Source organism: Erythrolamprus reginae, chromosome 2 (assembly GCF_031021105.1).
Source record: "Erythrolamprus reginae isolate rEryReg1 chromosome 2, rEryReg1.hap1, whole genome shotgun sequence".
NCBI lineage: Eukaryota > Metazoa > Chordata > Lepidosauria > Squamata > Dipsadidae > Erythrolamprus > Erythrolamprus reginae.
In genome coordinates, this window is record NC_091951.1 from 126,168,676 (window position 1) to 126,189,845 (window position 21,170).

At 39.8% G+C, this 21,170-nt stretch overlaps 1 protein-coding gene across 3 annotated transcripts in view; it reads left to right on the plus strand.

Moving 5' to 3' along the window:
• Window positions 1-21,170, plus strand: part of ABLIM3 (actin binding LIM protein family member 3) — a 219,987-nt gene that overhangs the window by 149,097 nt on the left and 49,720 nt on the right. For all 3 annotated transcript variants that reach the window (XM_070739428.1, XM_070739429.1, XM_070739427.1), the window contains exons 5-6: window positions 3,301-3,427; window positions 5,771-5,864. In XM_070739428.1, coding sequence (XP_070595529.1) covers window positions 3,301-3,427; window positions 5,771-5,864 — 221 coding nt within the window. The remainder of the gene's footprint in view (window positions 1-3,300; window positions 3,428-5,770; window positions 5,865-21,170) is intronic.

Consider the following 21,170-nt stretch of genomic DNA (forward strand, 5'->3'; position numbering starts at 1 on the left):
GGTGCAAGGCTTCCCTGCACATTCCTTGCCACTCCCCGCCCCAACTCCGACTCCCAGCTTCCCTATTCACTAGAGGGAACAGTGGCCAGAAGCAAAAGATGCAGAGGCATCCTGTGTTCCTGTCACTCACCCGCGGACCAGATAAATGGCCTCAGCGGGCCGCATGCAGCCCACGGCCCGTAGTTTGGGGACCACTGATCTAAGAGATGTTCAATGCTGAGGAGACTGAAAGAGTCAATCAGACCTGGGACAGCCACATCTTTCAGGCCCATAGGTCTGCTGCTAATGAACAGCAAAGGAAACTTGAAAGGAAGGAAGAGGGATGAATACCAAATCTGACTGTGGTAAAGATTAGGAATCAGCTTTTACTACACTGGCTAAAACCGCAAAATCTCCTCCATGTCCAGATTTTGTAAAACAGAGGAAGCCCTCCATAAATATTTAGCCCATGTATTCCTCCCCATCCCACCCCAACCATTCATTTTTAGATTTATTATTAGAGTTGGAAGGGGCCTTGTAGGTCATCTAGTCCAACCACCACCACCCTCTCAAGCAGGAGTTCCTGCACCATTTGATCTTTAGAAATTCAGCTTGATCTAACCATTACACCAGATGATCTGTAGTATCCTTTGGGTACTAATACTATAGTATTAGGTCAACATTCAGTAAAGCTGTTTTTTGCTTTCCTTGGCAAACATGCCAAGTTCTCCTTGAGTCTTGGCTAGACGTTTTGAGGTTTTTAATTTTAATTTTTATTTTTTGTTAAAGCAAACTCTACACCTGCATTATCCTATCTACATTGGTTCAAGCAGCAGGATCAAGATTAAAATGACAATCTGTAATTCTCCAAGAGAAGGAAATGCCATGCATCAGATTTTTTGTGTTAACATAATTTATACTTGCTAGCTGTCAAACAAGGAAAAACAATTCCATAAAAATGAACTAAAAGAGAAAAGCTCACATTTATGTATAAACTATATGGAATATTTGCATTCTACAATTAGAATTATTTAGGATAATTAAATCTTTTATTATGAAAGAGGTAAATGTATTCCATATTGAAATCATTTTATGTATTTATGATTTATTTTATTCAGTTGGTATAGCCACCTATCTTGCCAATTTCTGTTAATTCCCTTCAGGCGAGGTCTGAACAAGAATTTACATGTTTAAATAGTTCCCAAGACTCCCAATGTTATGACTCATAATGTGGACGCAGTATTGAACATTTTAAATATTCGACTAGGTTTACAAACACTGATAGCAATACTGTTGATGCTGCTGTTAGCAGCTGCTCAAAGTGGTATTTGGAGTTACGGTGATTTATCAACAAATCCAAGACCATATGGAGAGACAAGGTACCATGAGGAATATTCACACAACTTTCATATACAGTGATACCTTGTCATACAAACTTAATTGGTTCCGGGATGAGGTTCTTAAGGTGAAAAGTTTGTAAGATGAAACAATGTTTCCCATAGGAATCAATGGAAAAGCGATTAATGCGTGCAAGCCCAAAATTCACCCCTTTTGCCAGCCAAAGTGCCCGTTTTTGCGCTGCTGGGATTCCCCTGAGGCTCCCCTCCATGGGAAACCCCACCTCTGGACTTCTGTGTTTTTGCAATGCTGCAGGGGAATCCCAGTAGGGGAATCCCAGCATCGCAAAAAGGAGGTGGGGTTTCCCAGCGAAGAGAGCATCAGTGAAATCACAGCATCACAAAAACACCGAAGTCCTCGAAACCCCGCCTCCAGAGCTCTGTGTTTTTGTGATGCTTCGATTTCACTGAGGCTCCCCTCACTGGGAAACCCCACCTCCGGACTTCCGTTGCCAGTGAAGTGCCTGTTTTTGCGCTGCTGGGATTCCCTTGCTGGGATTCCTCTGCAGCATCACAAAAACACGGAAGTCTGGAGGTGGGGTTTCCCATGGAGGGGAGCCTCAGGGGAATCCCAGCAGCACAAAAACGGGTGCTTCACTGGCAACGGAAGTCTCGAGGTGGGGCATCCCAGCAGTTGTGGTGGGTTTGTAAGGTGAAAATAGTTTGTAAGAAGAGGCAAAAAAATCTTAAACCCCGGGTTTGTATCTCGAAAAGTTTGTATGACGAGGCGTTTGTAAGACTAGGTATCACTGTATATGGTTTCTCCAACCTGAACGATCTCAAAACATACATTGGAATCAGGCTATCAATCTTTTTTTTAACTACGCAGCTTCTGCTCTGGCAATATCACGCTACTCACCAGAGCCTACAAAACTTTTGCCAGACCCATCCTTGAATACAGTTCATCTGTCTGGAACCCATACCACATCTCGGACATCAACACCATTGAAAATGTCCAAAGATACTTCACCAGAAGAGCCCTTCACTCCTCCACTTGAAACAGAATACCCTACGAAAGCAGACTATCAATCCTAGGTCTAGAAAGCTTAGAACTACATCGCCTAAAACACGATCTATGTATTGCCCACAAGATCATATGCTGCAATGTTCTACCTGTCAATGACTATTTCAGCTTCAATCGCAACAACACAAGAGCACGCAACAGATTCAAACTTAATATTAACTGCTCCAAACTTGACTGTAAAAAATATGACTTCAGCAACCGAATTGTCGAAGCGTGGAACTCATTACCCGACTCAGTAGTGTCAACCCCTAACCCCAAACATTTTTCCCTTAGACTATCCACGATTGACCTCTCCAGGTTCCTTAGAGATCAGTAAGGGGCGTGCATAAGTGCACCGGTGTGCCTTCCGTCCCCTGTCCAATTGTCTCTCCTTATCTCATTTATCTTTTCTTCCTTTCAAATATGTTCACCTATACTTTTATATCTTTTCTTCTATTCTTTTCTTTACTTATATTATTACATATCTTTCTCTTCAATGTGTATTATGTATTGGACAAAATAAATAAATAAATAAAGCTAGTATGGGCAGTTATTATGGGGATGGGGAATCCATCCTATGGATAGCACAATCTTGAATAGCTGTCTCTCCAAAGAGAAAACTATGCCACTTAAAGGAAATTACACAACTGAGGTTCTCCACATTGGCTTTTATGCAAAATAAAGAACCTTTCTTACTAGTCATTTTTTTTGTTCCTACCTGGAGATAGTCCTGTCTCTGACAAATGATTTCAAACACTGGAACCCTTTGCTTCATGTCTGTCATTCATAATATTGTTATTTACAGTTCCAGAAGGCATGCTATTTGTAGACAATGTTGTCTTCTATTCAGATGTAAAATGTATTTGGGACGTTCCTACTTCTGCTGTGTGGTCAATTCTTTGTGTTTCTTTTGTTCCTTAGAATGTGCAGGTTGCAAAGAGGAAATAAAGCAAGGTCAGTCCCTCCTGGCTTTAGAAAAACAGTGGCATGTCAGCTGCTTCAAATGCCAAACCTGTGGAATCATCCTGACTGGAGAATACATTAGCAAGTGCGTGTTTCCACCTCTTCCCTATGCACATTTCAGCTGTATAAGCTAGATGGGTGGGGATTCCTTCAAAGCTAAGCATCAGATGGTATTCTCAAAGAATTCTGGGACATGTACAACTTTGTATATTAGAAGCAAGCAGAGGGAAAGAAAGCAAAACAGATTTGTACTTTCTCTTTGACCATTCTCGGCTAATGCCCAAAGAAGTGAGATGCAGATACCTTCCTAGACCAGAATTTAATAATGTTGTGTACAAATGGAATGTGTGCGTTTTGGTGCACATAATGCACCACCTGGATTTCTGGAGGAAGCAAGAGACCTATGTGCTTCCTTTTGCCTCCCTTGTATGGATTTACTGGAAGGGAATATAGGCAACCTTCTGTTGGAGTATGGCAACCCCGTACTTCACAAGGAAGAGGCTTTTTAATGCAGTTCCCCAGTTTTTGTAAAAATGGGTACTCTTTCCAGTTGCTCAATAAGAATACCAAAAGTGTCTTCAATTTGAATTCTGGGCTGAAATTCTTCAAGTTACATATGAAGGCTCTAGGATGTACCTGGGTTTCTGGAATCATAACTCTATTTATCTATTTAGTTGATTATTTGCTAATCTAATCAAACATCATACAACCCAATCCCCATTAATTCAGGAATTAGTCTTGATTCATTTATTACTCCATCCAACCATTCTATTTTCTACATCCTCAACGGCAGTAGCACATTAACTAATCCTTTGTAAACATCACTGAAATGTTTTGTACTTAATCCACATTTACCATAGCTTTGCTTAGATCATCCATCATAGCAACCTTTCTGACAATAATTTTTCTGTACGTAGTAGGTAATCAAGTAATAATGGTGCCAGAAAATAATTCTCTCTGGAGACAGAATGTAGATTGAGTTTTATGCAGGTGTCATTCAACAGAGCACATAAATGCTGCAGTATAAAATGCTTATATTTGCACTATGGAGATGAAGAGAGAATTAAATAAATGATGTTGCACAATCCAGGTGCCAAATAATATCTGAAGCTGTTTTAATAAAAAAACAGTGTTTTGTCTAGACTAAATAAAACAGATTTCCTTTTATTGGGGGTAACATTATCTATAATTCATTAAAAGATAATTGTTTGTGAAACTGCCATTAGCAATGAAAGTCATTGGACAACTTCTGTTAAAACCCAATTTAAAAGCCACATTTATGGTGCAATTAATGGTTTTATTATTCTGTCTCAATGATTAATCGGTGAGTACCTTTAGCCCTGGAGCAACCTGTAACCATATTCCACCAAAGGATCCCTTAAAGATGAATGGGTTCTGCTAAGTGAGGAAAGAAGAGCAGAGAGGGTGACTTTACGCACGAGGTAACAGGCAGAAAACTGTCCCACAGTGTTTTTTATATTCTGCTTTTCGAACTTTCCTGAACTAAATCTGAACAATTGTGCAGAAAATAGGATACATGGAGTCCTCGACTTTCAATAGTTCATTTAGTGACCATTTGAAGTTACAATGGTACTGAAAAAAATGACTTATGACATTTTTCACACTTGTGACCATTGCAACAACCCCAAAGTCAAGTGATCAAAACTCAGATGCTTGGCAACTGAACTCACATTTAACACTGTCATGTGATCCACCTTTTGTTACCTTCTGACAAGCAAAGCCAAGGAAGAAGCCACATTCACTCAACAACCATGTTACATCTGTCACCAAAAAAAAGAGAGTTGTAAAATGGGGCAAAATTCATTTAACAACTGTCTCACTTAAGAACTGAAATTTGGGGCTCAGTTGTGGTTGTAATTTGAGGACTAACTGTGTGTGAAACAGCTTCTCATGCCCTGTATCGTCTTTTCCTGTTGGCTCCTCTGAGCCTTTGTGCTGACTCCAGCTTGCCTCTGAGGCTCTCTGTCTCCCGGAATGAACAGAGCCATCCTTCCGCCCTCTGACTTCTGTGCTGGTGGGTGTGCTGCCTTTTCATGACATATGTTTGCCCTTCCTGTGTTATTTCTCATTTCTCAATCTCATCCAATAGAGCGAGCTGGCATTAGAAAGAATCCGTCAAAGGTCTACCTCATGGCCCCATTTTTGGACTCAAGTTCTGGAACTTAAGAGCCTGCTGCTGTCAAGCAACTGTAGATTGACCCCAGCACAAATTAGGAGCAAAAATAGATTAGAAGGCAACAGATTTAGTCTGGGAAAGTTTTCAGAATGCCCTCACCTTAGTATGAAAGGTGGTCCAGCATCCAACCATGACGAACTCTGTAATGTTTTGTGCTTAGAGTGGGAGGAATCATGAAGCTTCTCTGTTCCTTCCCTCTTTGAAATCTCACTGCCTGCTCTTTTTTCACAGAGATGGTGTTCCATACTGCGAGTCGGACTATCATGCCCAATTTGGTATTAAGTGCGAGACCTGCAACCGGTATATTAGCGGCAGAGTCCTAGAGGTGAGTCCAATGCAAAGAGATGTCTTCATTCTGACAGGAGTTAACGCAAACAGGAGACAGCCAAGCAGTTGTCTGTAGTCAGAAGAGATCATGCTCTTTTTTCTCTAAGTGAACCAATCTGAAATAATGTCAATCGCATGTATGGCATGTTTCTTTACCAAGGGATGTTTGTATAACTGTGGGATGAGCTCACAAGCTGCTATTTGCTCCAAAGTATTAGGTTTTATTTATCCATCCATCCATCCATCCATCCATCCATCCATTTGTTTATTTTTTATTTATGTGTTTGTTTGTTTGTTTGTTTGATTGATTGATTGATTGATTGATTGTTTGATTGATTGATTGATTTCTATGCTGCCCTTCTTCACAGATTCAGGGTGGCTCACAGCAATAATAAATACAATAATACAATATCTAAGAAATCTAAACTTAAAAATCAGATCTAAACCCACAGTTCATGAAAACAACCATCCACATTCATCCCATATACATTCTAATCATTGACCTCCCCACCCCATCCCTGCTTATCTTATATGTTTATTAGAGGCTGGATAAAGGACTAGCTTCTGATAAATTGAAGAATCTGCGCCACAAGAGGAAAATAAGCCATGGGACAAATACAGTATATGGGGAAACCTAATGGATTCTAAATATTGCTGAATTTATTGTTGGTGTGCCAAAATTGAGAATGGTTTTTTGTCAGCACTATAGAATAAAAGAACATTCGTGCTTATTGGAATTTGATTGCTACCAAACCTTATCTACCTGTATTTGGTGGTTTGTTTGTTTGTTTTTCAGTTTCATTTCAGGCCAGAAAAATCCTTTAAAATCCTATGAGGGCAGATCATTTGCTAAATAATGAAGAATGTCGATACTAGTTCCATTCCATTTCAGAACGTCTGCCAGTAAATCTGTCACTTGGTTTTTCAGAAGGAACTTCCATATTTAATTACGCATAATTGTGAATAATATGTCTTTCTCTCTGTCCTGAATTTCCCAGTATTAAAATTATTTCACTGACCCTTGCTGGAAGTACGAGGTGGAAAGAAAAATCCATTCTTTCTTCACTCCATGCACCTATCTTATAAACCTCAGTCATACCATCATTACAGCAGTCCTCCAGTTATGACGGCAATTGTGACCAAGATTGCCATTGCTAAGTGATTTGATCATAAAGTGCAGTGTCACGTGAGCACCTCATGTAGTGACAGCAATCACAGGAGTTGTAGTCCCATCGTGATCTCAGGACCATGCAGATTGTTAAGCAAAAATGAGTAGAAGTTCAAGGCAAGGACTGCAGAAGGTTTGGGTTGCCATAGATGGACTCTAGGAAGTGCAGGTGGTAACTGGGGAAAATGGACTGACAGGTGATGTCAGTGGTAGATGCAGGACTACAAGGATGGATATGGGCAGGTGCTGGGGAAGCCTGGTATGGGTTGTGTCTAGGCAGCAGGGCTGCTGCTGCATGTGGACAGCTGATATGGAATGAAGGAGAGTGCTGCGGAGTGCAGACAGCCAATGGGAGCTGTAGTAGGGTGTTTTTGTTTGCTTTATTTTGTGGGGGGGGGGAGAGAAAGAGAAAGCAGTGGGAACAATTTGCAACCTTCCCTACTGTCTTCCTCATTGACTTTGCTCCTGGAAAACTGGCATGGCACATTGCAAATTGGCAATTACATGACTGTGGCTCCTGAAACATAATAAACAGGCACCCTAGATTATGGTCACATGGCCATGAAGACACTGCAATAGCCATAACATAAAATGATACGTCCTTAGCATTCAGTACCATCATAATTTGACAGTCATAATGGTAGCTGAATCAGTAATTGTAAATTGAGGATTACCCATATTAGCATTTCCTCCACCCTCCTATTTAAATTTAAGGGGGGGGGAAATCAGTCTCAAGATTTTGTAACTATATATACAGTGGTAGGTTGTAAATGATTTTGCTACTGGTTCACATGTGTATAATATATTTTCCTTAGATGGATGGATGGATGGATGGATGGATGGATGGATGGATGGATGGATGGATGGATGGATGGACATTAATATCGATATTGACATCAACATCGACATCTACATCAATATAGATATAGATAGATAGATATAGATATAGATAAGATATATAGATATAAATATAGATGTAGATATTTTTGTAGATTCTCACAGGTATAGGTATGTAGGTATGTAGATCTTGGCATATTTGGGTCTTTTCCCGTGTAAGATTGATGGAATCTTGGTGACATTTTGATGAGGTCCCACTTGTCATCTTCAGGCTGGTGTTTTTATCTTCGTGCTAGGGTGAACAAAGCATAGTCGGAGCTGCCGTCTTTCTATAAATATTGATCTCTGTGTGGGTGTGGGTGGAGTGCTGGTTTAATTGCTGTTAGCAGGTTGGTTGGCTGTGTTGTAACATCTTGATTAATTGATGGAATAACACCTTGAGTTGTTGATGCAGTTGATGTTTGCAGATTAGGGTGATATCCTGAGTAGTAGTTGTTGCAACAACAACAACATCTACATATACATGTACTACGTATACATACATACATACATACATGCATGCATATACACATATAGACATACATACATACATACATACATACATACATACATACATACATACATACATACATACATACATACATTCTCTCCCTGCTTTAAACATTTTGGCAAAAGTAAAACTTTTTCTCTGGCTTCAATGTCAGTGACACCTTTCTATTCAGATGCTCCCTCAAACCATCCACCTGGAAGAATGCTTTGTAGCTAAATTCCACCCTGCTTCTCCCTATGGTTTTGGCTACAAATTCAGTACACCTGCTACCTGTTTCATATAAGTCATCTGAACTAAGGAACCATAACGGTAGAAGACTTTGACTGGGAAAGGGCACTTTGAACCAGTCAAGGGAATTTATAGAATTGAATAGTAAGTGTATAGTCTTCCTGGGTCTAAATTCAACTTACTCGGATGAATAAAAAGGAAGGCTCAGCTAAAAACTGAAAGTTATCTGGAGGGCATTAAATTGCTGAAGTTTGATCTAACTAAATAGAATAAAGCGAAAGGGTGGCTCACCTTAATTATGAAACATTAATAAGAAAAACAAAATCTGGTCTGGCAAAATTGCAGTGTGCATACCAAAATAATATATTAGGAATGAAACAAGTGAAACAGGCATACTTTAATATAAAGAGATTAAATAAAATAGACATTAATGACAAAGAAGGGAAAATGTTACCATTTGTACCAGGAGAGGTTCCAGGTTCCAATTCTAATACAGTAGTACCTCTACTTCAGAACTTAATTCATCCTGTGACCAGGTTCTTAAGTAGAAAAGTTCTTAAGTAGAAGCATTTTTTCCCATAGGAATCAATTTAAAAGCAAATAATGTGTGCAAACCCATTAGGAAAGAAATTTGAGTGGGAGGAGGAGGAAGAAGAGGAGGACAGTTGCTGCCGAAGGAAGAAGGTGAAGGGAGGGGAATCAAAAATATCCAAAACTTTAAGGCTTAAAAAAAAAGAGGGACTCTGAGGCGGTGAAGAGGAGCAGGCACCTCCCATACGCTGTGCCAGAGAGAGAAACTCAGGTAGGCGAGAGGGGGGGAACCCGCTCCTTTAACCGAAAGGCAGCTGCTGCTGCTACTTGCTTCCTCTTCCCTCCCATGCTGAAGGGCTCCCCTCTCCGCTCACTCGCTCGCTTTGTAGCGGGCACCTTTCCTTCACTGTGGTGACTCCCCGGTTTCGCTGAAGCCGAGTTGATCCAGCCAGGGTGAAGTGCCCCCTTTTGCCTTTTCGTGCCCAGATGCTCCGGGAGGCAACCTCGCACCAGGTGTATGGGAGGCAGCACAAGGGAGTCACCACGGCGAAGTGGTTTATTCTCTCTCCAAGCACCCAGAGAAAGGAAAACGCTCCATTCACTCTGGACTGCCAAAGCCTCCTTAAGCACCACCGAAAGGCTCCTCTGGCAGCCCAGAAAAGCCCAAGATGGCTGGGATTAAAGGGGGAATGGCAGGAAACTGGCTGGGCCTTCATGTGGCTCTCAAATTTCCTGGGAAATTTTTCCAGGCTCGGGTCCTTAAGTAGAAAATGGTTCTTGAGAAGAACACCCAGTTCTTATCTAGAAAAGTTCTTAAGTAGAGGCGTTTTTAAGTAGAGGTACCACTATACTGTCACTTCTTTCAACCACCATCTCTTCTCCAATAATAAACTGCAAGAGAAGTAGTACCCAAAATAAATAATGAACAGAGCCTTTCTAGTAATGCTGGCAGAAGTAAAATGAATTAAATTGTTGATATTTTCAATATTAATTATATAAAATCACTCATCGCTGCATATCTTTTTCAACAGTTCCTCTTGAAATTTATTTTCCTAATATTAACACATGCAGCTAAAATTAATTTCTGCAGCAACTCTGATTCAGAGGCAGAACTAGTTTTCAGTACTATATCTAATTCTTGGAATATATGAAGTAATAATAATAATAAGTCCTCTGAGCATGCATTGATAATTGAGCTCAACAAAGTTTCATTGCAGCCTATCTAAGTTTAATTATTATTAAAGGAGCAGGCAAAGGACTAGAATCACAGGTTGGCTTGGAGCCTAGCAGTGCTCTGTTCAAATATTTAAAATTGAAAAGAAAGGAGTGCCAACTTTGAGCAAGAAATGATCATTTCCTTATTAGGTGTTTGCCCATTTTGTGCCATTTTCCCCTCCTCTGATTCTGAATCAACTATTTACTTTGGATTAACTAATACTCATCCAGAGATAAATTGGTGTGATTTTACCAATTATCTAGTCATCTAATTTAACACATACCCCCCCCCCCCCAAAGTTCTTGACATTTCATTGCATGTGGGGGGAAAGCCAGGTATTTAAGCTTAAATGTTGCTTGTTGGCAGTAATTTGATCATGCTTTCATTTTCCACCTTTCTGCCCAAGACAGTCAATGCAAGATAATTTGGAGCAGGTTTTAAAAATCATTTTGCTGAGTGATTGCATTCAGAAAGGTGCTGGTATTGAGTTGCATTAAGACTTCCAACTTCCTGAAAATTGCATCAACTTAAGACAAAGATGTCCTAAAAGGTTTTCTGGAACAGAAAGTAGATTAAAGGACCACTGGATAGCACTCTTAATTCAAAAAAGGATTTTCACTCCAGATCTATTTGGTTCATTCATGCACTATGACTAACAGTTGTTTCACAGGAATGGGAAAAGCTAATGAAATTGTCTTTAAGATAGAATAGAATAGAATTCTTTATTGGTCAAGTGTAATTGGACACATAAGGATTTTGTCTTTAGTGCATATGCTCTCAGTCTACAATAAAAGAAAAGATACATGAGGTACAACACTTAATGATTATCATAGGGTATAAATAAGCAATGGAAGTGATGTGCCGGTGCCTGGAGGCTGTTGGGGTCTGGATGGGTGTCAACAGACTCAGACTCAACCCGGATAAGATGGAGTGGCTGTGGGTTCTGCCTCCCAAGGACAATTCCATCTGTCTGTCCATAACCCTGGGGGGTGAATTATTGACCCCCTCAGAGAGGGTCCGCAACTTGGGCATCCTCCTCGATCCACAGCTCACATTAGAGAAACATCTTTCAGCTGTGGCAAGGGGGGCGTTTGCCCAGGTTCGCCTGGTGCACCAGTTGCGGCCCTATCTGGACTGGGACTCACTGCTCACAGTCACTCATGCCCTCATCACCTCGAGGTTCGACTACTGTAATGCTCTCTACATGGGGCTACCTTTGAAAAGTGTTCGGAAACTTCAGATCGTGCAGAATGCAGCTGCGAGAGCAATCATGGGCTTCCCAAGGTATGCCCATGACTCCGCAGTCTGCATTGGTTGCCGATCAATTTCTGGTCACAATTCAAAGGGTTGGTTATGACCTATAAAGCCCTTCATGGCATCAGACCAGAATATCTCCGGGACCGCCTTCTGCCACATGAATCCCAGCGACCGGTTAGGTCCCACAGAGTTGGTCTTCTCCGGGTCCCGTCGACTAAGCAATGTCATTTGGCGGGACCCAGGAGAAGAGCCTTCTCTGTGGTGGCCCCGGCCCTCTGGAACCAGCTCCTCCCAGATATCAGAGTTGCCCCCACCCTCCTTGTCTTTCGCAAGCTCCTTAAAACCCACCTCTGTCGTCAGGCATGGGGGAATTGAAATTTCCCTTCCCCCTAGGCTTATAGAATTTATTCATGGTATGCTTGTATGTATGAGTGGTTCTTTAAATTGGGGTTTTTTAGATTGTTTTAATATTAGATTTGTTTACATTGTCTTTTTATATTGTTGTTAACCGCCCCGAGTCTTCGGAGAGGGGCGGGATACAAATCTAATAAATACAAATACAAATACAATACAATCAGGAGACAATCAATATTAATATAAATCGTAAGGATCGAAGCAACAAGTTACAGTCATACAGTCATAAGTGGGACAAAATGAGTGATAGATAAGTCCTAGAAAGAAATTGTTACACATTCATTCCAGTCATGTTTCTCTTTTCTTTATATTATTGAGTACTAGGTTTCACCCATTGACAGATAGCTATCTTTGTTGAACTATGTGCTGGCCTTTGAAATTCCAAGACCTTGTTCAAGGGAAACTACAAAAATCACCATTATAGGAGTAACTGCAGATAAGTCTGTGGGTAGCTTGCAACTTAGTATGAAACCGGAAAGTATGTTTTGATATGTTACATAGAAAAATCTACAAAGGCCATGGGGTGGTTTAGAAATCTCATGGGCTATCTTTGGAAACATTCATGGCGGAGTTATTTTACAGTCCCCTTCCAGGAGTCTCATGGACTACAACTCCTGATTTTCTCTGGCTGTGCTGGTGGAAGAATTTAATCTCTAAGCTAACTAATCATGATTATAAATCAAACCGGATGGCAAGATGCTATTAGAATTTGATACCTACTGAGTGCCAAGACTCCTGATTTCCCTCAACATAGGCAGCTGCTATTTTCCCTTCTCAATGAAAGCCTTCTATTTCAGCCATAATCAGCCTTCATATATTTAAGCCTCTGGCCGTCCCAGATGGCTTTAAGCTGTGTAGCCACCGTAGAAGATTAATGAATCTTAAAGGATGACACACCCCTCCCACTTTGAATTATAATTAGCAGTCTGTCTTCACTGTTGGCAACATCAGACTCATACAATGGCCTGTAATTTCCATCAGTGTAAAATAAACAAGATTGCTTGTGGTTTGTTCTAGTGGGCAGTTGCATCCCCTTCATGATCAAACTACCTATCATGATGGACCTTTAGGGGGTGATTAAAACAAAACCAAAATGCAACCACATATGATACTTTGCCAGGTAGCTGAGAAGTTAAGCTGCCACAGGAAGTTAGGCAGCCCATGATGGTGGGCTGCCCAGATGTTTAGACTGCATTTAGCTTTTTTTGTCCACCTATCAAATCCTTCCAAAGGACCCTAGGATAAGCAGATGTTGTTGTTTAATAATGTTAAAAGAAATGCTGCAGGATACAAACTTTTGCAGGAAAAGCTGCCCTTTTCAATTGACTATTGATGATTTTGTCAGTGGTGATGGTGTTCAGATAGTGCTTTATATGTTTATTATTAGTTACATTATTGCTGAATTATAAGTTCACAAAAGGTAAACTGAATTCTATGTGCAAGATAGCTGTACTGTATTATGAAGTTCATTTGGTTTTTCATGGAAGACTTTTAACTGGCTGCAATTGGATAAAATGAAAAGCATTCAGTTTTAATTCTATGCATGTTCACCTAAAGATAGACACTGATTCAATGACTTTACATTTTCATACTATATACTGCCACCTCCTACACTCATATATTTTAGGTATGTCATCAGCATTGTCTATCAATCAAAAGGCAGAAATATTTTCTGATCTCATAATTTTCAAAGCTGGATTACTGATATATATATAGTTGCAGGACCTCATTTTGAGAAGGTCATATTGGTGCATTGGATGAACCAACCATTTCTATTTGCTTACATCATTTCCTTTTAAAAACATTCATTCACACAATGTGTGTCTTACTACAGCTATTCCATACATCCAAATGGTGAGGAAAACACATTTTATATTTTGTATCTGAGACAAAAATAGTTTAAAACAAAAAGACCAATGTCTCTCTTATCGCTCAAGACTAAGAAATTGGAAAGACTAAAGACTAAAAGGAACTATATTTTCTGGTAAATTATATACACCCACTATACTTATAACAATGTAAAGCCATAGTTGCAGCAAGGCCAGCTGTAACCTATATTTTTGTGGCTAAATAAACATTCTTTTCAGAGATGGCAATAGATCTGCTAGATCTATTTTTAATCTTTCTCTATTTAGATATTGATGGTACCAATGAGGGTTCTTCCACAATTTAATCCAGATTGAGCCATATCCTTTCCCCAACCTTAGGATTCCCATGATCAGAAAAGAAAGTTGTGAATGGAGAACTTAGTCTTCTGCCTTCCTGTAGCAATGCAACAATGCTTTGACATTTCCCCCTTCCTGGCCTCGGACGAGCTTCCCTCTCTCCTGCCTGGCTCCCCTCCAGCCTCACGCGGCCACCTTCCGCCTGAGGTGCAAGCAGAAGGTGTGGGTGGAAGTGGCAGCATTTATGCTTCTGGCAGCACCCGTTCACCTAGCTACCCAGCCTGAGGTGGGTAGGGCAACTCAGGAAGGAGAGCATGGGAAACGCGAAGCAAATTGTCACCCCAGTGAACGACACTGCTAAGGTTGTAAGTCGAGGACTTAACAGTTCACTTGAATGATGATGATTGTTCCAGCCACTCCCACCTGGTCACATGGCCAGCAAGCCATTCCAACCAGTCACATGACCATTAAGCCACACCCACAAAATAAGCCACACCCACAGTGTGGCAGTAAAATTTTTGGCTGCCCATTACTGACTATATTATTATAGTGATGGACAAACCCAGCAGTGGCTCAGCTAGTAAAATCTCATAAATCTCAGTGGTGCAACCCCCATCACCCAAAACCAACCTCTCATCATCCAAAACCAATTCCTCATTACTCAAAACCAATCCCTCATAACCCCAAACTAGTTATGCATACCCCCTACTTCCTAAATACCACTCACTGATGATTTTAAATGCAAACTAATTAAAGCAAGAAGCATTGTAAACAAATTACCCGAACTCCTCCTCTTACAAAAAAATTGCCAAAGTCAACATTATATTTGTCTGCAAAACATGGCTGAACACTTCCCTCCCTGACTCCATTATTACAGTAAGAAACTACCACCTTTACCGGTCTGATCATAAAACCCATAGAGGAGGTGGAGTTGCCATCTTCTACAAAAAATCACTAAACCCTAAAAATATCAGTTAGACATGAACTCGATCTCCCAGAAACCATCATCTGCGAACTGATCTTAAATACCACACTTTGCTTCCTACTATGCTACAGAGCCCCTGATTATGACATCACACTTGTGAACAAGTTAACCTCACTACTAACGTGGGCAGCCTCCTACCCATACCCTTTCATTTTTCTTGGCGACCTCAACCTACCTCATATTAACTGGACCCTAAATTAATGTTCAACTGAACCCATTTACAATGCTATTAGTAATCTAGGGCTCGAACAGTTAGTAACAAGCAATACTAGACTCAGCAATTATCTCAATCATATCTTCTGCAACAGTTTATACTCCATTTATTGACTACAAACAATAAAGCCCTTTTCCAGCAGTGACCATAGCATGATTGACTTTTGTCTCAATATACGTCCTTACAAAAATGACCACAATAAAAGTATAACCAATTACAATTTTTAAAAAGCCAACTATGATATCATAGATATCACCTCTCATCTCTTGATTGGCAAACATTATTTTCTGACTGTTACACTCTTGAAGACTACTACAATATCGTTTTGCTTGAAATGCAAAGTTATTAAATTATATGTACCACTATTTATCACCAAAACCAAGAAAAACAAATTATCCATAAAAATAAGGAAGCTCCAATCCAAAAAAAGATCCCTTTGGTAGAAAAACAAAACTGGTTAGGTTGCTAACTTTAAAAGCCGCTACAAAAATCTATACCACCAATTAAAGACCGAATGTATCAATGATCACATCAATCAAGAAGAAAACCTTCTGCACACAAATTCCACATGCACATTCTACAACTTTGTAAACAACAAACTCAAAGATTCGAGATCCATCCCACCACTCAAAGGACCAAATGATAAAGAATATAATGATGAAGCTGTTAAAGCCAATCTCTTTAACACAATCTTCCGCTCCGTCTTTGTAAACAGCAATATTTCCTAGTCGCACCCCAAACAATTGCAACAATTTAACACAAATTACAGAAGGTAATATTGGAAAAGCATTACGCAACCTAAAACTATCTCTATCATTGGACCTGATGGTCTATGTGCATATTTCTTTAAAAAGCTCTCCACAACTATAGCTGAACCTCTATGCATAATTTTTGAAAAATGCTTCAGGACTAACTTCTTACCCAACTTATGGTCACCAGTCACAGTCATCCCTATCTTTAAAAAAGGAGATCCAAGTAATGTTGAAAATTACAGACCAATCTCTTGCATCGCCCGCAAAGTCATGGAATCAATCATAAATAAATCCATCACCCTTCACCTAGAAACTAACAACCTATTCTCTAACAAACAATTTTGTTTCAGAAAAAAATTATCCTGTAACCTGCAACTCCTACACTGTAAAAACATATGGACTTCACAACTCGATCAAGGTAAATCAATAGACATGATTTACAAAGATTTTTGTAAAGCATTTGATTCAGTAGTAAAGGACAAACTACTTCAAAAACTAAAATCTTATGGCGTCTCCAGTTCCCTTCATGATTGGATAACTGCATTCTTGTGAAACAGATAACAAATGGTTAAAATAGGGAGTGCCCTATGAAATACTGCACATGTTAACAGTGGTGGTCCTCAAGGCAGGATTCTAGGACCAACACTATTCATTTTTAACATAAACAACTTTTGTGATCATATTATAAATAACTTTGTTCTCTTTGCTGATGCTGTTAAACTATTCAACACCATGGACAATACTGGCAACTTCAAATCTCAACCAATAAATGCTCTGTCTTACACATTGGCAAAAAGAATCAGAACATAAAATACAAACTTGGAGGACTCAATGTTGTAGATGACCCTCACTCTGTTAAGGACCTTAGAGTACTCATATATAATGACCTAAGTGCCAGAGCCCATTGTAGCACAATTGCCAAAAAGGCAGTAAGAATAGAATACCTTATTCTACCAGACTTGAAATTTTGGGCTAGAACAATGTTGCCTTTGATCTGTTCTAAATGTAGTTCATAAAATCATCTACCACAATGCCCTACTGGTCAATGAATACTTCATCTTCAACTGCAACAACACACACACACACAATAGATTCAAAAGCAATGTAAACCGCTTGAACCTCAACTGCAGAAAATACGACTTCAGCAACAGAGTGATCAATTCATGGAATGATCTGACTCTGTGGTTTCTTCCCCAAACCCTGAAAATTTTAACTTTAGACTGTCTACAGTCAACCTCACCCCATTTCCTAAGAGGTCAGTAAGGGGCGTGCATAAGTGTACCATGTGCCTACCATCCCTGTTCATACTGTTCTATTGCCCAAATTTACCTATACCTATTTGCTTTTGTTTATTCATACCATACCTATTATCTTGTACATGTTTTGACAAATAAATAAATAAAGTTTTGAAAGATGCATGAATAAGAAAGAAACATGTCTAGCTCAAGGCACCAAAATATTTAAAAGGAGGAGGGGGTGAGTAGAGAGCAAGAAAGGGAGACATTTGTTGCTTTCAGCTGCAAGTGTTTCAATCATTCATTCACTTCATTTGCATGATCACCATTGATTTTCAAATTTCCACCCTTTCAAACTATAAAACTGTGAGGCAGAGGCATCAAATAATCCGGCTGCCTGAAATGCTTTGCTTGGTTGGTTTTTTAACAGCTCAGCCTTTTTTTCTTTTCTTTTTTCAATGAATTATGGACAAATTGACTGTAGAGAATGCCTAGAATAAAAAAAATAGGCTGGCATTTCTGGACAATGGGAAGTGCACAAAGAAATTTTTGTCTGATCCATTAAAAGTTGTTTGATTTGGGGATAAGGCATTGCAGTCAGTAATGGACTGCTGGTTACATGGACTGGTGCGCAGCTTCAATTGGAAAAATGGGAGCTGCGCTCACAATTGTGCATCCACAAGTCTTAAAATTGCTGAGTTTGGAGACCCCTGCTCTGTGACAAGGAAGAACGGATTACTCATTTCAAATCATCAGGGTATGGAAGAAGGATAACATCATCTCTTTGTGTATTCAGCATTTGAAGATAGCTAAGCAAGAACAATCTCCTTACTTTATTGCCTTACTCCACCCACCCACCCATCCACCCCCGATCTTTTCCCACTTGCTTTGTCCTGTTCAGGCCCAGCAGCAATTGCTCTGGAGAGGAGCCTGCCACACACACTCTCTACCAAGCATGGGATCATTTCAGGACAGCATGGGGGTTGGAATCATGTGTGACAATGAAGAGGCATGATTTATGTATTTATTAGATTTGTATGCCGCCCCTCTCCGAAGACTCGGGGTGGCTCACAACAACAATACAATATACAGAGTACAAATCCAATATAAATTAAAAAATGAAATTTAAAACCCATAGATATTAAAAACAATCATTACTGCACAATCACACCATTCTCATGTATTACAGTCAGGGAAAAAGGTGGGGGGGGGAGAGATAGTTATGCCTGGTGACATAGATAAGTCTTCAACATCTTGCGGAAGGCGGGAAGAGTAGGAGCAATTCGAATCTCCGAAGGGAGTTGGTTCCAGAAGGCTGGGGCTACCACAGGGAAGGCTCTACCCGTGTGTCCTGCCAGACCACATTGTTTAGTCAACAGGACCCAGAGAAGGCCGACTCTGTGGGACCTGATTGGCCACTGGGATTCGTGTAACAGAAGGTGGTCCCGAAGGTATTCTGGTCCGATGCCATGTAGGGCTTTATAGGTCATTGCCAACACTTTGAATTGTGACTGGAAACTGATCGGCAACCAGTGCAGGCCACAGAGTGTTGGCGAAACGTGGGCAGATCTTGGAAGCCCTATGATAGCTCTCGCGGCCGCATTCTGCACGATCTGAAGTTTCCTAACACTTTTCAAAGATAGCTCCATGTAGAGAGTGTTGCAGTAGTCGAACCTCGAGGTGATGAGGACGTGAGTGACCATGAGCAGTGACTCCCAGTCCAAATTGGGCCGCAACTGGTGCACCAGGCGGACCTGGGCAAACGCCCTCCTCACCACAGCTGAAAGATGGTGCTCTAATGTTAGCTGTGGATTGAGGAGGACGCCCAAGTTGCGGACCCTCTCCAAGGGGGTCAATAACTCCCCCCCCCCAGGGTAATGGATGGATAGATGGAATTGTCCTTGGGAGGCAGAACCCACAGCCACTCCATCTTGTCAGGGTTGAGTTTGAGCCTGTTGACACTCATCCAGACCCCAACAGCCTCCAGGCACCGGCACATCACTTCCACCACTTCGCTGACTGGACATGGGGTGGAGATGTAAAGCTGGGTATCATCTTAACCCTGCTGTTCTGTTCGGGTCGTATGTGACCCGAAGCCAAGTTTGAGTCCCTGTAAAAAATTTTCCCTGCATATCTGAAACTTGAAATTTCATGACTTTTCATCATTTCAGGGGTTCTCTCTATGAGAATTTTTTTGGGGGGGTGGGGGGCTTAGTTTTTGCTGAGCAAAAAAAGTTCCTAATGTTATGTTCGGGTCACATACGACCCGGACCGAAAACACTTCATTTGAAGTGCTTATGTTGGGTCAATTTGAAAACTTTTTTCACTTGGAAAGTAGTCTGAACATTTCTGCACACAATGATATGAAAATTGAAATGAAAAAATTAATCCTTATTGGTTTATTTTGCACATAAATGTGCCGCCCCCCCCGTTTTTGTGATTTTTTTTCAATTTATGGATAGTTTTGCTTGCAAAATCCATTCTATTTTACTGGAGTTGGTGTGGGATTGGTAGCTTGAACATTTCTGAATATAAGAAAAATATAAAGGAACTGAAAAAAATGATTCTTACTGGTTTTTTAACATCAGAAATAAGGCCTCCCCCCCCCCTCGGCTGCTTGCAATCATTTTCACTTTTTATTTTTTTATGCTCCAAATCCGAAATATTCTTTAAAATCTTAGGCATTCATTTACTCAATTTAACAATGCTGGTCATCAAAAAATATTTTTGGGGTGGTGGCTAATTGTTTTCTGGGCAAAAAAAAATCATAACTTAAAATCTGTTTCTGTTCGTATATGACAGGACCAAAAATATTTTTTTTAGGTACTTGAATTTAATCTTTTTGAAAACTTTTTCAACTGGAAAACTAGTTTGAACATTTATGAACATAATGATATGAAAATTGAACTGGAAAAATTGAGACTTATATTTTTATTTTGATCAAAAAGCCCCTCCCCCCATCCTTTCTGAATTTCGTGTCAATTTATATTTTTTAAGGCTACAAATCCCTAAGGAATTTTCCCCCAAAAGGTTTGATATACTAAATTGAACATTTCTGAACATGAGAAAAATATAAATGAACTGAAAAAAATGGTTCTTATTGGTTTATTTTTGCCACAAAAGGGCCACCCCCCCCGGCCTTGCTGTGTGCCATTATTGTCACTGTTTATACATATTTGTCTATAAATATTTGGAATATCCTTTTGAAAATCAACCACATTGTAGCCAGATAACTAATTTTATGAAAGAAATCCATTTTACTAAAAAAAAGTATGTAAGTTTGAAATTAACAGCATAATTTTTATATAAATTGAAATAAATTTATATGCAAAATAAACCAATATGCATCAATTTTTCCAGTTCAATTTTCATATCATTATGTTCAGAAATGTTCAAGCTACAAATCCCACACCAACTTTAGCAAAATAGAATGCATTCTGCTAGCAAAACTATCCATAAAGTAAAGACTATTTCACAAAAACGGGGGGAGGCACATTTATGTGCAAAATAAACCAATAAGGATTAATTTTTTCAGTTCAATTTTCATATCATTGTGTGCAGTAATGTTCAAGCTACCAATCCCACACCAACTTTAGTAAAATAGAATGCATTTTGCAAGCAAAACTATCCATAAATTGAAAAAAAATCACAAAAACGGGGGGGGCGGCACATTTATGTGCAAAATAAACCAATAAGGATTAATTTTTTCATTTCAATTTTCATATCATTGTGTGCAGAAATGTTCAGACTAC